Source organism: Filicampus tigris, chromosome 21 (genome assembly GCF_054856515.1).
Source record: "Filicampus tigris isolate MCC_2025a chromosome 21, RoL_Ftig_1.0, whole genome shotgun sequence".
NCBI classification, from domain to species: domain Eukaryota; kingdom Metazoa; phylum Chordata; class Actinopteri; order Syngnathiformes; family Syngnathidae; genus Filicampus; species Filicampus tigris.
Genome location: NC_141237.1, coordinates 6,448,289 through 6,466,880, shown reverse-complemented (window position 1 = coordinate 6,466,880; position 18,592 = coordinate 6,448,289). Strand labels below are relative to the sequence as shown.

The window sequence follows — 18,592 nt, the reverse complement described above, 5'->3', positions numbered from 1 at the left end:
CAATTGAACTTAACTAAAGTATATCTTTTAGAGAGGTGAAGTGAAAATAACACTTTGAGCCGTGATAGTTTGGTTTGCAATTTATTTGAAGGAGTGATGTCAGTGCAAAAAAAAAAATGGTTGCAGCATGAAACTCACAATAAAAATGTGAATGGGGGAAAAACAAGGAGTAAGGGAAAATCTGAAAAATTTACAATAATAAACACCTTACTCCTAGTAAACAGAGGCTATAAAACATTTTGGACAATGGTGAAAATAGTTTTGAGAGTGCCGTTATTTTAATGACATGCAAGATATCCTTAAAGCACATCTTTGGATGCCTTTAGTGTGGAAGAATTTTTTTTTTTTTTTTTTTTTTTTTTACATCTTGGTGAGCCGCAGCGTGTTGAGTCGGACCCCCAAAATAGTGGCGCCCGAGGCGTACTGAATCTCTCTCAGAATCCCAGTCCACTTGTTCTCTTTCTCATTATACCTGAAGAGGAGAAGAAAAGGATTAAATGAAACTTTGAAGCAACATTTTCACATCGTTGAATGTTTTTTTTTTAATATGTTCATTATTTTTCTTTTAAAGTGTATTCATGTACCATTTAAAAAAAAATTTTTTTTAAAAAGTACGTACTTGGACGCCGGGAACTTAAATAATAATAATTAAAAAAAATCATCCCTCAAAAAAGGTGTACTATTACAAGAGAAAAATTGTACTGTATCAAAAAAACATCACATTCAAATTTTATTTTTTTCAACGAATTACTCAGAAGCAAAAAGTCATTTTTTTGTGTAACTCTTGTAATAGAATGGTTGATTTTCTTTTTTTAATTATTTTTTAGGGAAATTAAATCTTTTTCCCTGAAAACTATAAAACGTTCGCCAAAAACTTTTCTTTGAAAACGATTCAAATCAAATAATTTTTCTTTTTACCCTTAAATTCCCTAAAAATATAACTTTTTTGCTTAAGAAATAATATGACTTATTTCACATTGAATTCATATAACTTTTTCCTTTAAAAAAAAAACACTTATTTGCTTGAAAATAAGACTTTTTTTTTTCCTTGACAAAAGCTATTTTCACAAAAAATATAAATATATATTTATTAAAAAATTAAATATTCTTAATTGAAAAGGGTAATGAATAAACTATATACAACTATATTTTCATAATATTATTTTCTTTCCTGTGTGGCCCTAATACTAATACGTTCCAGTTCCGATGAACTGTATTCCAACTTATATGGGCTTAAGTTTCTTCACTTGAATGTGAAGCATGACCTACCTCCAGATGTCATTCATCTCTTTGGGAATAATGTCCTCGCTGTCCTCCAGCGGCATCATGGCGAAACCCCCCACGGCAAAGAGTGAGCCGCCCAGAGACACTAAATTCAGGGAACTGCGTTCTTGGGGAAACTGCTCAAAGTCGGACCACCTGTAGAATGATCATACGAGGCCGTTAGTACTTTAGGCCGCAATAAATAGACCTTCGATGTTTTATCTGAGGAACTCACTTGTTGGTGGCGATGTCGTAAACCTCCACGGAATCGGTCAGGCCCGTTTCGGTGACTCCGGCCGCCACAAAGATTTTGTTCTGATGAACGGTCGCGCCAAATAACGAACGTGCGGTCTTCATGGGAGCCAGCTCCTTCCATTCGAACCTCCTGGCGTCGTATGCGCACATATTGCTCAAGCAATTCCTTTTCGTGGAGAAAAAAAAAAGAAAAATATTTTTGATTGTTTTTTTGTTTTTTTTTCCCCCCAAGGACAAAGTTAACATTTCATGGGGGACAGAAAATTCTCCAGTGAAAAAAAAAAAGTTCTATTTTTGTATTTTATTTCTAAGTGAGTTTTTCTATGGAAATATTCCACATTTTCCCAGAAAAGTTTGAAATTAAATTTGAGTAAAAAGATGTATTTTACTGAGTGAATTTCAAAATACATACCCACACATCGGGCATGATTGTTTTAAACCTGTGCAATGCGGTACCTACCTTGTGCAGTGTGTTCCTGGGCAACATTCGTGACCATGAAATGTGGTAGAGTTTGTCTCAATCATAAACTGAGGATACCACATACTCACTTGTCGTTTCCTTTTCCTCCAATCACGTAAACCGTATCGTTGGACGATACGGTCGCGTGTCCGTAGACTGCGTACGGAAGCGGGTCTGACTCGCCCCATTTGAAAGATCTACGAACAAAAGACCACATGGGTTCTCTCTCCACTTTGCTGAGAATGAGGCACTTACTGTCTGTCGTAGACCATAACCGAGTCCAGCGTGCGCTCCTGGTCCTTCACTTCCTTGCCTCCCATGACGAAGATGGAGTTTTCTGCCTCGCCGAACCCAAACAGGAAGCGGGGGGACGGGAGCGGCGGCATGCCCAGCCAATCGGCGTTGACCGGGTCGTACTGAAGATTTAAGATTACAAAATGATCAGTACGTGTTTACCTCACTTCAAGGCATCTAGATCACCCACCATACGTGAGAGCTCACCTGTAGGAAGTAAGAGCAGAGTGGATCCTCCTTGTTCTGCTCGTCGATGAACAACCCTCCGGCCACGAAGATCTGGTTCTCCTTGGTGACCAGGCTGACGTGGTTCTTGGGAACCTGCGTGGAGACTGACGCCATGAAGCAGTCGTTCCCCGTCGGGTCGTAGGCCACCGCCCCCGCGTCGCCGACCATCAGAATCAGCTCGCGGACGAACATCCCAAAGCGCATGTTGTCGTTCAGGATACTCGGAAGAAGATTTTCTTCTTGTTCCTCGTCCTCCTTTTTCTCTGCGCCATCCTCCTTCTTCTTGGTGGTGGGTTTCACTTCGGGCATTTTCCCCGCCTGAGCATCCCTGACCAACTGAAGCTTCTTTTGCAACTCTGGATTTTTCGAAATGAGTTTGTTCTTCTCAACCTTGTCCCTCAAGTAATCCTCGCCTACCAGACGTAAGCGAACGCAGTCCAGCAACCCGGGCAGCTCCTTCTCCCGTTCTCCTAAGTCTCGCGCCACCCAGTTCATCAAAGCCTCGAACACGACTTCCTCAGAGTCCACGTCCAGGTTGTCGTTGGCCAAGATGGCAGCCAGCTCGCCGGGCTGCAGCTGGAGGAAATCCTCATCCCTGGAGATGAGCCGGAAGCGCTCGCAGGCGAAGTTCCGTGCCGAGACAGCCAACCTAGGGCAGTCCAGCATCAAGCCGAGTCTGAAGACCGCCAGGCAGTTGCTGAGGCTCAGACGCTTCTGGAGGAAGGACACACAGACCGTAAAAATGGACGGGATCTGGTAAATGTTGGCCACAGCAAAGATGTCCTGGACGTTCTGCTCTGTCACGTTGATCCTGGAAGTATACAAGTACTTGAGGATCAGCCCCATCACCCCCGGCTCAACGTCCTCCAGAACCACTTCACGTTTTTTGCTCTCATCCAGGTCAGACAGAAAGAGAGCGCGGAAGTAGGAACTGCAGGCGCAGAGGACCAAGCGGTGGCACGGGAAGTCCTTGTCCTTGATTTTCAGAACGCAGTCCACCAGCTTGTCGTTCTCCAGGAGGTCGTACAGGCCGTCCTGGAGAAGCGTCTGCTGGTACACCCGGGGCTCGTCCATGGGGTTCACCGGTAGAGCCATTCTTCCTGGCCTGGCGGTGGGGAGTCTGAAGATCCTAACGGGAGTCTTCGAATCCAACGGGTCGTTGCGCTCAGGGAAAGAGTCGGGCGCCAACTGAAGGCCGTTCACTCCCTCAGCTGTCCCCACCTTTCAACTGGGCTCCAACTGCCAGGCTATTTATAGCCGGCAGTGGGACTCATTCTGGAACATGACAGGCGCTCGCCACCCTAAAACCCGCCCGAGCTCCCCTCCAAGTTATATCCCTCCTCACTCCCTGCTCACAGTCAGCTGACACCTGACTTCATTGCCCTGAAATAGACGATACAAGGTAGGCTGTCGTCCTCTTGAGTCATCCGAAATTATTTACATTATCATGACATGGCATGATGTGACTTTATTGTTATAGTAGTACGACTCTTTTTATTTTAATGTTCTGGGGGGGAAAAAAAAAATCACCTTTTCAGTTCAGTGAAAGTTCCCAAAAAATGTAATGTGATTGTATTTTCTTGATGTATTGTATTTTCATTAATATTAAGAAAACCTTTTTTGTCTCTGTCTAAAACGTAACCTTTAATTTTAATATAACTGTTTTCTCTCATAAGAAATCTAAATTCACAATTTTCTTAAACTATATAACTATTTTCTTTTGGTGACTATCTTAGAAGTTCATTAGCTAAAATAGCTTTTTTTTGTTTTGTTTTCATTTTTAATATTGTAAAATGAAGTACTTTTTTCCCATGGAAAAAATACAACAATTTTCATCATAACTTTTTCCTAAAAAAAAAAAAAAATTACATCGTAAAATATTTTTAAACGAAAAAATTTACTATATAAATAACTTCGTAGCATCAGGACTTTCCTCTAAACCAGGGTTCTTCAATCCTGTTCCTCAAGGGCCGCTGTCCTGCCTGTTTTCCATCCCTCCCTGGTGCAACACACCTGATTCAAATAATCAGGATCATTATACAGCTTCTGTATACCTTGCTGATTGTCTGATCATTTGAATCAGGTGTCATGGTCAGGGACAGATGGGAAAAAAGGTAGGACAGAGGCTCCCGAGGAATAGGATTGAAGACCCCTGCTGTAATCTATGACTTCACAAAAAAGTAATTTTCTGTTAATTGAAAAAAAACTCGACTCATAAGTTTTTCCCCCCAAGATTACAAGTTTTTTAAAAACTTTTTCTTTCATTTCCGATGACTTTTTGTAAAAAATGACTTCTCGTAGCATGAATTTTTTTTTTATCTTGTACTATTGTCTACAACTTTAATTTTACAGGATGATTTATTTATTTTTTTTCATAAAAAAAAGACTTTTTCCTTCTTGTACTTCATTTATTTTCATGACAGACGTTTCACAAAACTTCACTCACGTCATTCAAAACAATACGAAAATCAAGACTGCATGCGTGCCCATGACTGTACTTAATCATCTACTCTGCTTTTTGCTTGCTGGGATCGGCGGCGGGTTGAGTGGCGGCTGGCGCGGGAGTTGCAGGGTCTGCCGGAGGGGCGGTCGGGGCTCCTGCCGGCGTTCCGTCCGACGTCGTGGGAGGAAGCGGATCGGGGTCGTCGATGAGGGCTTGTTTCCTCTCCCGTTCCTTAATCACTTGAATCAGGCAGTAGGTCACAAACATGACGACCACGGTGGTTATCGGGAAACCTGGCCAGTTGGGAGAAGGGCTAAGTTTCCACATCATGGCTGGATTTGGAAGTCGGTAACGCATGGCAATATCTCAATTGTGTCGCTTGAACTCCAGCCGAAGGGCTCACCTTTGAGCAGCAGACGCTTGGCCACCAACTTGGCAAAATCCAAACTGTTGAGAATCAGGGTGTTGTACAGCACGATACTCCAGAAGTTGAAGACACAGACGACGGCTCGGATCCGGCGCGACATCGCCTCTGACATTGCGTTCTTGAAAGAAACGGAAAAGGGAGATGATTCAGCGATGGGATAAAGCCAGCTGCAAATCTCAAGTAAGTTTTAAGTCGCTCTAGTAAGTCTCAAGTCAAGTCTTTGGTTATCTCAACGTCAAAAAGTCACCGTGAAAATAAATACTGAGGTTATGTACAGACACTGTACCTGAAACATCCAACAAGAAGTCAAATCTCACCTCACAAGTCCAGGCCGAGTCTCACGTCTTTTCAAAACAGTGACCCAAGTTGACTTGAGTCCAAGCCATAATGGTTCCCCGCTGCAAAACGGACGCACAAACCTCGAAAGACGCAAAGGGCTCCATGGAGAAGAGCTTGGCGGCCCACAGCTCGCAGTTGAGGCCGAAGCAGTTGAAGAAGGCCCAGACCAGGACCACCTTGCATGGTCCCAGCCACAGGATGGTGACGGCGTAGGTGCATACCGTGGCCAGCAGCTCCGCCAGCACGTCGTCATGCTTGCCGCCCAGTCGATCGTACACGTACCTTTTGATGGGGGGGGGAAAACACAACAGGATCCGACCTTGGGCATCCATTTTGTAGAGCGCTTGGATTGTGGCATATTCTATTTTCCAAATTATTATTTCCATTACAGGTCCTCCATAATACGGTGTCCCCCTAAATGCCACAAGAATTAAAAAGTTGCCCATTTTCAAGAAAGTAAACATTTTTCAATCACAAATTCCAAAGGAATAAGAAGTTGTAACGTTGCAGCCCACCAAGCTACGGCTGCCGGACCCCGCGAAGGTTGTGGTGGAGCTACTCACTTGCACAACCAGTCGTTGATGCCTCGGTCAAAGTGTCTGAGAAAGCAGATGGAGAACGATGAACAAAGAGCGTCTGGCGCAGAGGAAAATACGCTTTCCAAGTCTCTGAAACTCACGTTTCGGCAAAGACGTAGAGCGTCGTGATGCATTTGGGCGGCTTGGGCGGGTCCAGGTGGTCCAGCCTGGACACGGTGTTGATGACCCCGAACATGACAGCGGCTTTCACCCAGTCGTAGAGCAGGTTAAAGTAGGCCACGCCAACTACAAACAAACACATTCCACAGCTCATTCAAGTTCAGATTCTCATTCTTTACGTGTTTTTTTTATTTATAGTGTTTTTTAAAGTATAGACCGACCCAGGGCCCAGTCAGAGAGGTGCCTGAGAAGCTTCAAGTCGCCGGGGATGGTGAGGACGTACAGGAAGTGGAAGAGGAGGTCCACGGCCAGGATGAGGGCCAGGTGGGTTACGGCCTGCACGTTGATGTTCCACATCTCCCGCTCTTTCCTGCTCAGGTCCGACTTATTGGCCTGCAGGGGGCAGCGCATACAAAGCTTTTGTAGCCGATACATAGCATGGACTCTTACTTTACTGAACGTTTATATTGGTAAATTGCATTGCGTTAGTAAACATGTCAAAGAGAGTGCGGTAATCTGTCGAATTTAGCTAAACCTGTAACTCAGTATAATTTAATAAGATACACATAATTATGTGCAGCATTAATTTGATCAGCAAACTACAGAGGGGAACATGATCAGTAATACAAAATGATAAAGTGCACAAATTTACATTAAAAATATATTGTATTCTCGTACTATTAAAATGAACAGAATTTGTCTAAAAAATGTCTTTTTAAACATCGACAATTCTCGAACAAAAAAAATCCTTGTGAGATTTTGACCATCTGAATTGTTGTATGATTTTTAACTAAATTTTCCACGTTATTAGCACGAGTACCTAATGTTGTGGCTGGTGAGTGTATACGCTATTATGTGCATCTATGCAGCTGGTGAGCCGCGCTGAGTCATAAATAGCCGTGCGTGTGCTTTATTGGAAGGTGTGACAAACCGACAAGGCTGCGGCTAAGTAGACTCGGGTTACAACCGAAACGGACCTGCACGTAGAACTTGTCAAAGGTCATGATGGGCCCGAAGTAGAAGAAAGGCAGGTAGAAGTTGTACTTGAGCAGCTCCAGGATGCTGTAGTTGCCGTCCTTGCGCTCGCAGTTCTCCAGGGCGAAGCTGATGCATCGCATGATGGTGAAGCCGCAGCCGCCGTAGAAGAGAAAGTGACGCAGGTCGAAGTCACCCGCAACGAAGCCCGCCTGGAAAATCATTGGTGGACATAAATGACATCATCTATTTGGAAATTGCAACAGATGCACATTAGGGGTCCCTGACACCAGTTTAAAATCGAACAGGAAGTCGGCCATTTTGGTTCGAAGCTCCAAAATTGATTGTAGTCACTCATGAACATACCTGCCGTTCAGGTGCTTCTGTTCAAGCTAGCAAATATTTTTCCCTACGTACATCTCCTTAACATACCTCCCAGGACAGGAAGGGCTCACACTTGAAAGTGGCCAGCGTGAAAAAGCCCGTGACGAAGCACAGCCAGCGTATCTTAACCAGTGAGATGCTGTAGAGCAGAATGCAGTGGGACAGGATGAGGGTGACGTAGGTCCAGCCCATGCTGGTCCACACCGCCAGGATCCCGTACGCCATATACACAAGGGACCTGTACTGTAGAACAACAATCACGGTGTCATTTGATGCTAACTGCTGCTAAGCGCTAACGGTCGCCATCTTTTTGTGAAGCACCTGAGGAGCCAGCATGGAGCAGAGCTTGGCGAACAGCACATGTCCAGACAAAGCGAAGACGATGTGAGCCCGGAAGGTCCAAATCCACATGGCCCATTCGGAGTCCGCCGTGTCCTTGGAAGGACCAAAAAACCCCACAAAATTAAAGGTATGGATTGTTATGTTTCAAGAAGGACTGCAAAGTGATGGCTTACCATTTTCCTGCCAAAGTAGTGCCATCCTGGCTTCACGCTGGACTTGAATGCTTTTCTGTTTGTGTTTGCTGGTATAAAATAAGAAAAAGAGCAAGAAATTGAATCCAAATATAGATTTAACAATTACCAATATTAGTACAAAAAAATGAAGGCGTATGAAGCATTTTATAATTGTTTCTAACATTTAACGAGGTTACAATGTACGAATATAATTAGGAAATAAATGCAGTTAAAATTATTTAATTGTAAGTACAATAAAATAATTATTTAGATATACAAATGCTTTGTTTTACTACAATTATTTTAAGTGATTTCAATTTATTATGATGCTATATTACATTACAATTTCTAAATAAGTTAAAACACTTTGTTTTCTAAATTAAAGTGTACAAATATATATAAGATATTTTTATAAATACCTCTATGATTTATAAATAATTTGAATACAATGTATAAAATCATCTACAGTCATACAATGGTAAATTACACACATTTTACAATTTCTAAATACAACGAATAGATTTATAAAACCGTTTGAATCATTTGAAATTCAAAGTTGTGCATTCAATTGACCAGTTTCATACATTGTGTGTGCGAGGGTGTGTGCGCGTGCAATTGTACATGTGTATTTACGTGTGTCGTGTCATACTCACACGTGGATGCGTCAAAGACCCAGCAGGTGGACCAGAACAGGGCCAAGGCCAGCACGGTGTTGTAGAAGTACAGCTCATATTTGGGAAGCGCCGCTTTAATCGCCATGGTGACACATACATACACACACAGACATGCACGCACACGCACACCAGGAACTCCGGCAAAAAAAAAAAAAAAAGCACCTAAACACACAAGTGTATTTAAACACCCCGAAACTGGTTTTACCTGTGTAAGTGACGCCAGACTTCAGGCCATTAATGGTGTTAACCACTCTCGTTTCCAAAAGCATCGAGACACACCCCTTTATGCACAGTTTCCTGGTGTGTCGTATAGACACGCTTGGATGAGTGGTGCGGAAGAAAAATAGGGGTCCCAATACTTTTGTCCATAGTGTATCACAAAGTGGCATTTTATTGTTGTCATGCAGCACGCGCACAGTTGAAACTTCGCAAGAGTTCTACTAGAAATCCAGCGTTTCCGATACATCCCTTGGTTCTTCATATTTTGACCCTTCATAAGACGCTCAGCAGGCTAACCAAAATATTAGAAACACCCCCAGTATGATTCGGCTTAGGTGTACCCCACTTCAAACAAACAACCATAATTATAGGCTATAATTTAAATTGTATCTCAATCAAAAGTGAGCATTATTATCTTTTGTAAAAGGGCACATTTTTTTGATACAACTCTTGTCTTGATTTGTGCAGGTGTGCGTGATGTTTATCTATCCATGCATGTGTTTATCTTTGTAGTTTTGTCATTTATTTAGTTATGATTTCTTTTGGATCCATCATTTGATTTCTAATCTCCTTGGCTTCCTCTGCTCCATGTTTAGTGTGGCACATACACACCATGTCACCAAACGACTTGTCACCCTTTAAATAGACCGCCTGACTAACGGCAAGTTTGAAGACACCTGCGATGCTCATGAGAGGACACACCTTGGTTGAACATGGTCAAATTATTGTCAATCTTTTCTAGGATTACCATCACTTTTGTTTTTTAAAAAAATCATGTTGTTGAATCACGAATCAAAGGGGTTGATTTTCACTGGTCCATTATCATTAAATGTTTATTTATTTTGACACGTTTGTCACATTCAGGTTATTTCTGAGACCACTGTGGGGCTTTCATGAGCAGATTATTATTTCTGATTATAATAGACACTCAAGTTTCTGCAGACAGAAATGCCTTTTTGTTTGTTTATTGGCCAAATTCCATTTTAGCTGCAAAATGAAGCTGCTTATTTATGACTTGACATTTATTCTGTAACCTCATCCTGGTGATTTAGTCTTCTCCTGTGATTCAAAACAACAAAAGTCACTTTGTTTTTATCTGAGCTGCCAATCAAGGGAATAAGAGTGGCATTTGCACTCATTAGACGTCAACAAAGTACAGCTGCTGGCTTCTTTTTAAGGCACACTTCAACTATAAGCTCTCCAGTGAGAAGCTTGACTTTTAAGACAATGAAAGTCTTTTTAAAAAAAAAAAAAAAAAGTTAGAGAACATAATAGTGTTTGAGTCACATGCATGCCTCTAAATAGCAACACGGTCATGCACTTTACTTTGTCCTTTGCAAACACCTGTTGTCGTACTGACCTTGAACTCAGCAGAGGTTGCTTCAACAAAACGTCCCAATTATTGTAAATATTCAAATGAGTTGAAATGTGATGAGAATTTTTTTGGGGGGGCTGCAGGTCCTGCGGACTCCCTGAAAGGGGAGCTGCCAGCAGTTGAAAAGGTGACTTGCTGTATTTCTACTTTTGCTGACAAAGAGGGGCGGGACGCAAGGGGTGGGTGGGCCTAATTGCCCCCAGGGGACACTTTTTGGCTGCCAAATAATGCACAGTTAGAACATTAACACCGTGCTTTAATTTAGGAACATATAAAAGTTGAATTAAATAAGTTTACCTAAATAAAAGTTTCAAAATAAACGGTTCTAAATATGAATGCAAATGCAGTGTACTAAAAAGTTAAATGCAACTGAACTGTACTTGGACAGTAGTAGTGCATATACAACATTTTGACATTTTTTAAACAGATTTTTAAAAATATTTAAACAGACAAAAATATATGATAAAAAATGTTTATTTCATATTTTTTTTTATGTCTATACTTCAACTGTTTTGCATTTTTAATGTAACCACTGCTATACTATACCTTTCATGAGTCATGAGCCAAACACTTAAATTAAATTTTAACAGACAAAATATGCTAAAATGTGTTTTAATTAAATTAGATACATTGTCATTAACATAATATAAAAAAATATTTGCTTTCTTTTCTTTTTTTTACACACACACACACACAAATAAACAATGAAATAAAATGGCGGCTATGCTATTTTCCATGTTCCGAAATGAGACAGCTGTTTTGGGATGGTAAGCCCGTTGCAATTTTGAGCCTTGTCCATGCTTTGCATTCCGCACACGGGTGCCACACAACAACACACCATACAGTGAAAATAGATGCACGACTCAAACATAGGACACGGTGGAGGGAAAAAAAACATAATTCATTTATTGGAATAAGGGCGAATGTGAGGTGTAAAAAAAATAATATAGCTTATGTGAGTTCATGGCAACAACAAGTGCTGCTGTTGCACTTGTGTCATCACGAGTAATGTACCACAGGGGACTTAACCTGCACACTTGGTGTGAATGCCAGCTCATATTGAGTTTACAGTTCCTTTCATTTGTACTCTAGCCCTTTCAACGATATCTTATGGCTGTTATGACTTTTTCCTGAAGATCGCCAGACACTGCCCATCACTCCTTCTTGCTGGTCTCCTGCCCTTCAAAGAGGGGGTACTGGAGCTCCAGCTGAAGCCAAGTGGACACACCGTTGGCCAGCGACCAAATCACCCCAGGTAAAGCATCCACCTGCACCGCCATCGGTTTTTGTTATTAGTACAACAGCATCACAATATGGACATTAAGTGAAGCAAGAAAATCTGCAAATAATTGACGCCCTCAATTTGTCGCCACAAGGTGGCAGCAAATTGGCTATAACGGAGAGAATTATCATCAGAATGTTTATTGATGTTGTGGCAAGACGTACCTCCACGCGGATTTGTCTCATGGAGTCTCGGTCCCTCAGGGTGGCGGTGTGCGGCGTCTTGTTGACGGTGTCGAAGTCGACGGTGACGCCGAACGCCACGCCGATCTCGTCGGAGCGGGCGTAGCGCCTCCCGATGGATCCCGACGAGTCGTCCACTTTGTGGGACACGCCCTTTCGGGTCAGCGCCTCGGCTGATGAGGACATAAAGGACAGGTTATCATTTCATTCATTAATATAATGTAATACTTTTCAAAAAGTGTTTTGAATTACTTCATATTTCATTTAAATTCTTGAACTTTTTATTTTGTGATAATTTTGGTCAAATTGTGATCTTACTATACAATCTCAGCCTTATTGTATTTCAAATGTAATGTAAGACAGTTTTTTTTAAAAGATTAATATACTTACATGATACTTTAATATCGTGTAATACTTTTTTAAAACTACTTTTCAAAATGTTCATTTTAACTCTTGATTTTATATATCGGTAATCTCAGCCTTATTGTATTCAAATCATATTTTTTCTCATGAATTTACTTATATAAAATGTTTTTTTAATTAAAACAACTAATTTGAAGGAATTTATGATTATTGAATGTCAAATATGGCTGTTTCATCAGTTAATCTTAATTTATCTTATTAAACTGTTAATTCGCTTTTGAATTGACATTTTTTAATTCAATATAAATTATTTCAATCTGTAACGTCAAAACTATAGACGACTCAGCAGTAAACTCACATAGTTGTTGGACAAAAGGAGTAAACTCTTGGTTTTGGCTCAGAGGAAGGATGCAGCATTTGTACGGCGACACGGTGGCGGGAAAACTGAAATACTGCAAATCAATCATATTGAAATAAGAAAATCAATCTGTGGAGACGATTGAAACAAACAGCAAAAAAAAAAAAAAAAAAAAAAAAAAAGCCCGTGGTCCCCACCGTTCTCTGCTCGTCTCCTTGCCGCATGTGGAAGCAGTGCTCAAAGATGGAGTACATGATTCTGCCAATGCCGAAGGACGGCTCGATGACGTTGGGCACGATTTCCTCAACTGCGGGCAAACGAGAATTGAGAGTGTAACGCTGCAACGTGAAATTGTGATTGCCATTTTTATTTATTTATTTTTTTTACCATGTAACGTTTTCTGGAATCTCTTGACGGCGACCATGTCTTTGGAAAGCTTAAACGTTTTGCCCTCTGTTGACACGCTGAACTCTCTGCACAAAGCAATTTGCACTTATCAATACAGCGGATATAAAAAATCGACACACCTCAATTCAAATTCAAGGTTTATGCAACATGTGGAAAAGGTAAGACAAAGACAAATGTTTTCAAAACCGCCACCATTAATAGGACCTCTAATGCATTTGAAAAAAAAAAAAAATAGTTTCAAAGCATGGAAGTAAGAATAAACTGAGAACTAAAGTGTGGCTGTGTTCACAATCGCATTCAAACTCATGTTTAATGGGAGTCATCCCATACATGCCACAATTTAACCCGATTACAAAAACTTGTCGTTAGAAATGCACTGGACATTGTTTATCTGAAGAATGGCCGATTACCCGCTTCCGTTGAGACGTTTCTCCTGGTCGCCGATGAAGCATTCGTCGCACGCGTCCAGGTACTCGAAGATCAGCTTGGCGTCTTTTTTGTACGCCGTTCCGATGGCACCCCGGTTGGGCTCGAACTTCACTACGTTGACCACCTTGTGTCAACGAGTTAAGGACTAACGCACTCCCAATTAAATACCGTATTTTCGCTAAATGTCGTGATAGGCTTTACACTGCAGGTCCAATTCCAAATAAATGCCTACATAGATCTTTTTTTTTTCAAGCGACACAATTCGTAACCGCATTTGAATTCTGTTGCTAGCCAAAACAGCAGCACCTACCAACGGTGGCATCTCACATATTCCAGATGATTGTTTCGTATTGAGCAAAAAGAGCTCAACCTGTTGAATGAATATTGTCTTAATTCAATGATGAATTACGTTGGTTGGGCGCGTTAGGATATGGGCTCTTTGAGGGGCTTCTCCGCCACGAGGGGCACCTTGGTGGCTCGGGAGTGACACGAGAGGTCGTAGCAGGAGCGGTCGGCGCACCCCACGATCTCGATCCAACCCTGAAAGAAAGAAAGAAAGAAAGAAAGAAAGACATTGCGTGACGACAGAGCAGCCGTTACGGTCCAAACCGGGTAGAAGGACAGACGACTTACGTAGGAGGTTTTGGACTCGGCGTCCCAGCAGTCGCAGGCGTAGTGAGCCATCTCGTTCTCCATGTGCTGACGGAAGCGCACTTTGTCTTTGCTAAGACCCACCTTGAGCAGGTACAGGTAGATCCTGCCGATGAAGTAGCCCAGCACAGAGTTGTTGATGATGCCCTGCGTGATGAAAATGACGCCGATGCTGAAGGGATTGGTGGTACTTGGTGCTGGGGAGGACGGGTGATTTAGGCCCCACGTGAACCCCCGTTTATTGCGGGGTATACTTGACAAAAACCGTAATATTTTGACTTTTCCGTACCTGCTCCACAGCATCCCCGAGCCTCATGACCTGCGCCGACTGGCCGCTGGTCTGAGCCTTGGAGGAGTACAACAGGATGTCCAGGTCGGCCACGTTGGAGAATTTGGGGTGGACTTTCTCGTCGGGGTCCACAAAGTGCTCGATCTCAGCCATGGTGAACTCTCTGCAATGTGAAGGTAACAGTTTCATTCTTATTCCAACCACGAAATGAAGCACCCGATGCAAAATGGAGCACGCTCGGTGTTCAAACCTGACGCGGATGAGTCCGGAGCGAGGCGAGATCTCGTTCCTGAAGGAGTTTCCGATCTGAGCGGCGCCGAAGGGGAGTTTTCCCTGATTGAACTCCAGCAGTCGCTTGAAGTTGAGGAACATTCCCTGAGCCGTTTCTGGTCTCAGATAGCTGCCAAAACAAACATGCAAGCATTTGCATCACCTATAGTAAGCAATATTACTAGTAAGAAGAAATAACATTAGTTGTGACAATAGTAAGTAGTGCCTCTACTCCTTTTGATTTATAAAACTAAAATAAAATTACAAATTTTTCACATAGATAATGATTGGCTGAGTCAAATTGCCGCTATATTGCATAGTTCAACTACTAGAGGACTTGTTTGATGTCCGATTTTTTTTTTTCCTCCGTCAAGTATCGGTGGCTGGTATCGTCAGCCTCCACAAGCACCCGATACCGGATTTATTTTAAGATATCAGGTAGTGGGAGCACATCAAGGTTTTAGCAGTAGTAATAGCAATGACAGTAGTAACTGTATGCATATTAGTCATGGTAGTCGAACAAGAATTAATATCAGAACTAAAAAGAAGTACACCAAGTAATAGTTGTTGTGGTGGCCGTGTTACTATTACTACTGTAGGAAGAGTAGTAGTAGTACCCGGGAGTGTTGCCTCCTGGCCCGATGGAGGTCTGGAACATGAGGTTGAAGGAGATGGGAGAGGTGAGGTCATTTCCTGTGGAGGGGGACTTGACGTTGTACTTGACAAACAGTTGGCCCAACTCCTGCTGGGTGTAATTGTCCATCTAGTGCGCACACGCACATAGAAAAAGTGAAGGTAAGAGCAGGACATGATTGGCACGGGACAGGATGTGACATCATCTTGGCATCTCACCTGGGTGATCACGTCCTCCATCTCCGCCACTTTCTCAGGGGAGCACGTCTCGTTGGACATCACTTTCTTCAAGTGGGCTGTGGACACCAGACACGCCATCAGTCTCGGATCAAATTCTAGATGCATTTTTTTAAATTATGCTTAATGCGGATTAAAATGATGTAGTGATTCGATTTTAGGAGGAGGCCCGATTTACGTATTGCGTCTGAACGCAGCACTTAATCAACCAGCCTTATAAATGCAAAAGTGTTTTTTTTGTTTTTGTTTGTTTTTTTGTCAAGGATGTTCTAAGCAGGTAGAAAAAAAGTTGGTGTGTTAATGGACTTCATGTTAAAAAATGACCTTGTTTTTTTACATTGATTCTCTAATTACATAACTTGCCAAGGAAGCACAATAGGAAACATGAGCTTCAATGTTTGAATGGCTGGTTAAGAATGACGTAACGCGTTTCTCTGAATTGGCAGGAGGAGAAGTTTCAAGTTGCCTCGTGTTCCCCAACGCAACGCTGACCCGACAAGCCTAACATGTGCAAAAGACACCAAACAATTAGTACCAATTAATTCATCTTGAAGATGTTCGAAGCAGGCACAGTATATTGAAATTAAGTCATGATTACTTGTTGGTGTTTTGAACTTTTGATGTCTACAAACTGAAAGCCGTTGTGATTTTCAATGTAGGATTTGATTTGCACAATATTCCTGAATGAAACAATCAATGAAAGCAATTATGTTGGAGCAACAAAAGGGTCCGGGCTATCATTTGGCAGATGTTGCAGCAGTTTGCTTAGGCCTGCTTTTATTATAACCAAAATCCTTTTTCGTCAAATCTAGCTGCAAGCAAAAGAAACAATCCAATCGTTTACATGTACCAGAAAGACTAGATACCTCCTAGGGACGCAAATTCCAGCCCCACCCATCCGCCAGATGTGTGACGGACGGGTACAAACCTGTCGTCAGGTGTTCGTTGTGAAATTCACTAAATTGCACTGACACAAAAAAAAAAAAAGATGACGTGATCACCTTTAAGGAGGTGATCAGCACGAAAGCATTCTCCCGTTTTGGTGTCCTTCACCATGTAATCAGCAAACTTATCCACGTGGCCTGACGTCCTGATTGAGAAAATAATGAATGAATATTTACTTTTTTTTTCTTTTTTTAAGGAAGGGGGAGAGCACTCACTTAAGGACGGGCTCGGGGGTGAGCATGGTGCAGTCGATCTCTAGGATCTGCTCCTCCTGGATGAAGTGCTGCCTCCATACCTGCAGGATGTTGTTCTTCAGGGCGCACCCCACCGGCCCAAAATCGTACAGGCCAGCCACCCCTGGCGAAAAATTACCATCGGCCGATATTTTGAATTTGATGCATTTATTTTGTGATCGGCCACAATCCGTCTTAATTCACCGATCGATCAATGACATCACGGATAAACAATTTAAACTGATATTTTGCTCCATCTTTGATTGGATTAGCTGTAATCTTTTTTTTTTTTTAAAGATTCTGCCCACCATTTTACGTTACCCTCCAAGAACCAGGAAGTACCCTGCTATCTTACAAACAAACTTATTTGGGGGCTTATTTAATTTGACCCTACCTCCATAGATAGCAAAAGACTGATCGTAGAAGAACCTCCTCTTTAATGCGTCGTCCATCTTTACCCGGTCAACGACATCATCTTTGGGTTGCAAGGCCAGCTCCTGCAAGTCAAGAGTGAAGTTTTGGTTTTACTGTTACAGGACAGCTGCGGTGGCAAAGTGGAAGCAAAAGTGAAAGCCAACGGCAGTGGAACAAAGAAGTCGAAGTCGTACCTTCATTTCCAGAGTTCTCTTGCGGGCTTTCAGCTCTGTGACAGCCTGGTTCACCTCCAGCTCGGGGGCTCCTCGCTGCTTCAGCTGGGCCACCAAGTCACCCTGAAGACAACACACGTACGGTACGTTATCCATTATTTTTGTGTAAAAGGAGACATAGCATGCCCCCCCCGCCCCCGACTAAGAACATTTAAAAGTGAAAAAATAAAAATAGGATTCTAATATTCCTAAAAGCCCATACTGTGAAATTCATTTAAAAACGATTTTTTATTTTTTAAACTTTATTCAAGGTATTTGGAGGGAGCAAAGTTTTTAACCTGGATTTAAAAGCATTTACAATCGGGTCTGACTCCACTTCTGTTTATCTTATTCCACTTGCGTGCAGCATAACAGCTAAATGCTGCTTCACCATTTTTGCTTTGAACTCTGGGGCAGTGCACACTCATAAAAATAAATCAATAAATCAATGTGGATTTGAAACCGGCATTTAACATCAAAGTTAGTGTTGAAGTCCATAAAAAACACCACTTGAAGGTTTAAATGTAAAAGTTTCCACGCCCTTAGCTCAGAATGTGATTGGAAAAAGACAAAGTTGTGGCAACGTCAGACTTGTTTCCTCCCACCCTAAGTAACTCACCTGCTCCCGCACAGCCTCCCTCAAAGGTGCCAAAGCTTGTTCCATGTTGCCACGTCGAAAAGCGCAGAGTGAAACCGCTTGTGAGTGTGTGCTCCCCCCGCTACAAGCAGCGCAGATGTTTTCTCCTTGGTTGCTTTTCCTTCGCCCGGCCCGGCCCAGCGGGAGGAGCCTGTAATGCTTCACTCTACCTCAGAATTGCTAGTGAGGTCTGAAACCAAGGCTTTGAGTTGCATCATCCAAACTCAGTCATGCTGCTTTACATACAAGCGAGTTTCTAAGAATGTGTCCAAGTGACTTGCTAAAGGCCCCACCCCACCCCACACCTACCATAAATTGTACAAATATGACTGTTGCATAAATGGACTATAACTTACCATTACACCTATTGTGTTGTTTTTCCTAGTTTATACATGTCAAAAATTCCCTTTAGTTAACAAAAACTCATCAACTAAAACTTAAAAGATAATCAAGTATTTTAAAAAATCAACGGAAAGGAAATTTAACATTAATGCAATTGA

The 18,592-nt window shown here is 42.1% G+C and overlaps 3 protein-coding genes across 3 annotated transcripts; all 3 read right to left on the bottom strand.

The window, feature by feature from the left end:
- Window positions 1-80: 80 nt before the first annotated feature.
- On the bottom strand, window positions 81-3,595 carry klhl40b (kelch-like family member 40b). The gene is made up of 6 exons (XM_086020882.1): window positions 2,480-3,595; window positions 2,234-2,394; window positions 2,068-2,175; window positions 1,499-1,684; window positions 1,270-1,419; window positions 81-472 (listed from the first exon to the last, which is right to left on the bottom strand). Exons 1-6 carry the CDS (start codon window positions 3,593-3,595, stop codon window positions 361-363), a joined length of 1,833 nt encoding a protein of 610 aa, XP_085877008.1. The 3' UTR covers window positions 81-360.
- Window positions 3,596-4,901: 1,306 nt separating this feature from the next.
- On the bottom strand, window positions 4,902-10,721 carry hhatlb (hedgehog acyltransferase like, b). Its single transcript, XM_086021089.1, has 12 exons — window positions 10,535-10,721; window positions 8,935-9,090; window positions 8,282-8,349; window positions 8,088-8,201; window positions 7,815-8,009; window positions 7,385-7,594; window positions 6,629-6,800; window positions 6,389-6,533; window positions 6,273-6,308; window positions 5,790-5,991; window positions 5,347-5,488; window positions 4,902-5,236 (listed from the first exon to the last, which is right to left on the bottom strand). The coding sequence occupies exons 2-12, from the start codon at window positions 9,038-9,040 to the stop codon at window positions 5,007-5,009; spliced, it is 1,620 nt and encodes a 539-aa protein (XP_085877215.1). The 5' UTR covers window positions 9,041-9,090; window positions 10,535-10,721; the 3' UTR covers window positions 4,902-5,006.
- A 710-nt stretch (window positions 10,722-11,431) lies between these two features.
- Window positions 11,432-18,284, bottom strand: LOC147127374 (glycine--tRNA ligase-like). Its single transcript, XM_086020855.1, has 17 exons — window positions 18,075-18,284; window positions 17,438-17,539; window positions 17,224-17,326; window positions 16,812-16,953; window positions 16,653-16,741; window positions 15,634-15,710; window positions 15,399-15,544; window positions 14,762-14,911; window positions 14,512-14,674; window positions 14,205-14,369; window positions 14,005-14,111; window positions 13,553-13,699; window positions 13,122-13,207; window positions 12,932-13,041; window positions 12,735-12,828; window positions 11,996-12,186; window positions 11,432-11,817 (listed from the first exon to the last, which is right to left on the bottom strand). The coding sequence occupies exons 1-17, from the start codon at window positions 18,117-18,119 to the stop codon at window positions 11,704-11,706; spliced, it is 2,031 nt and encodes a 676-aa protein (XP_085876981.1). The 5' UTR covers window positions 18,120-18,284; the 3' UTR covers window positions 11,432-11,703.
- Window positions 18,285-18,592: the final 308 nt, after the last annotated feature.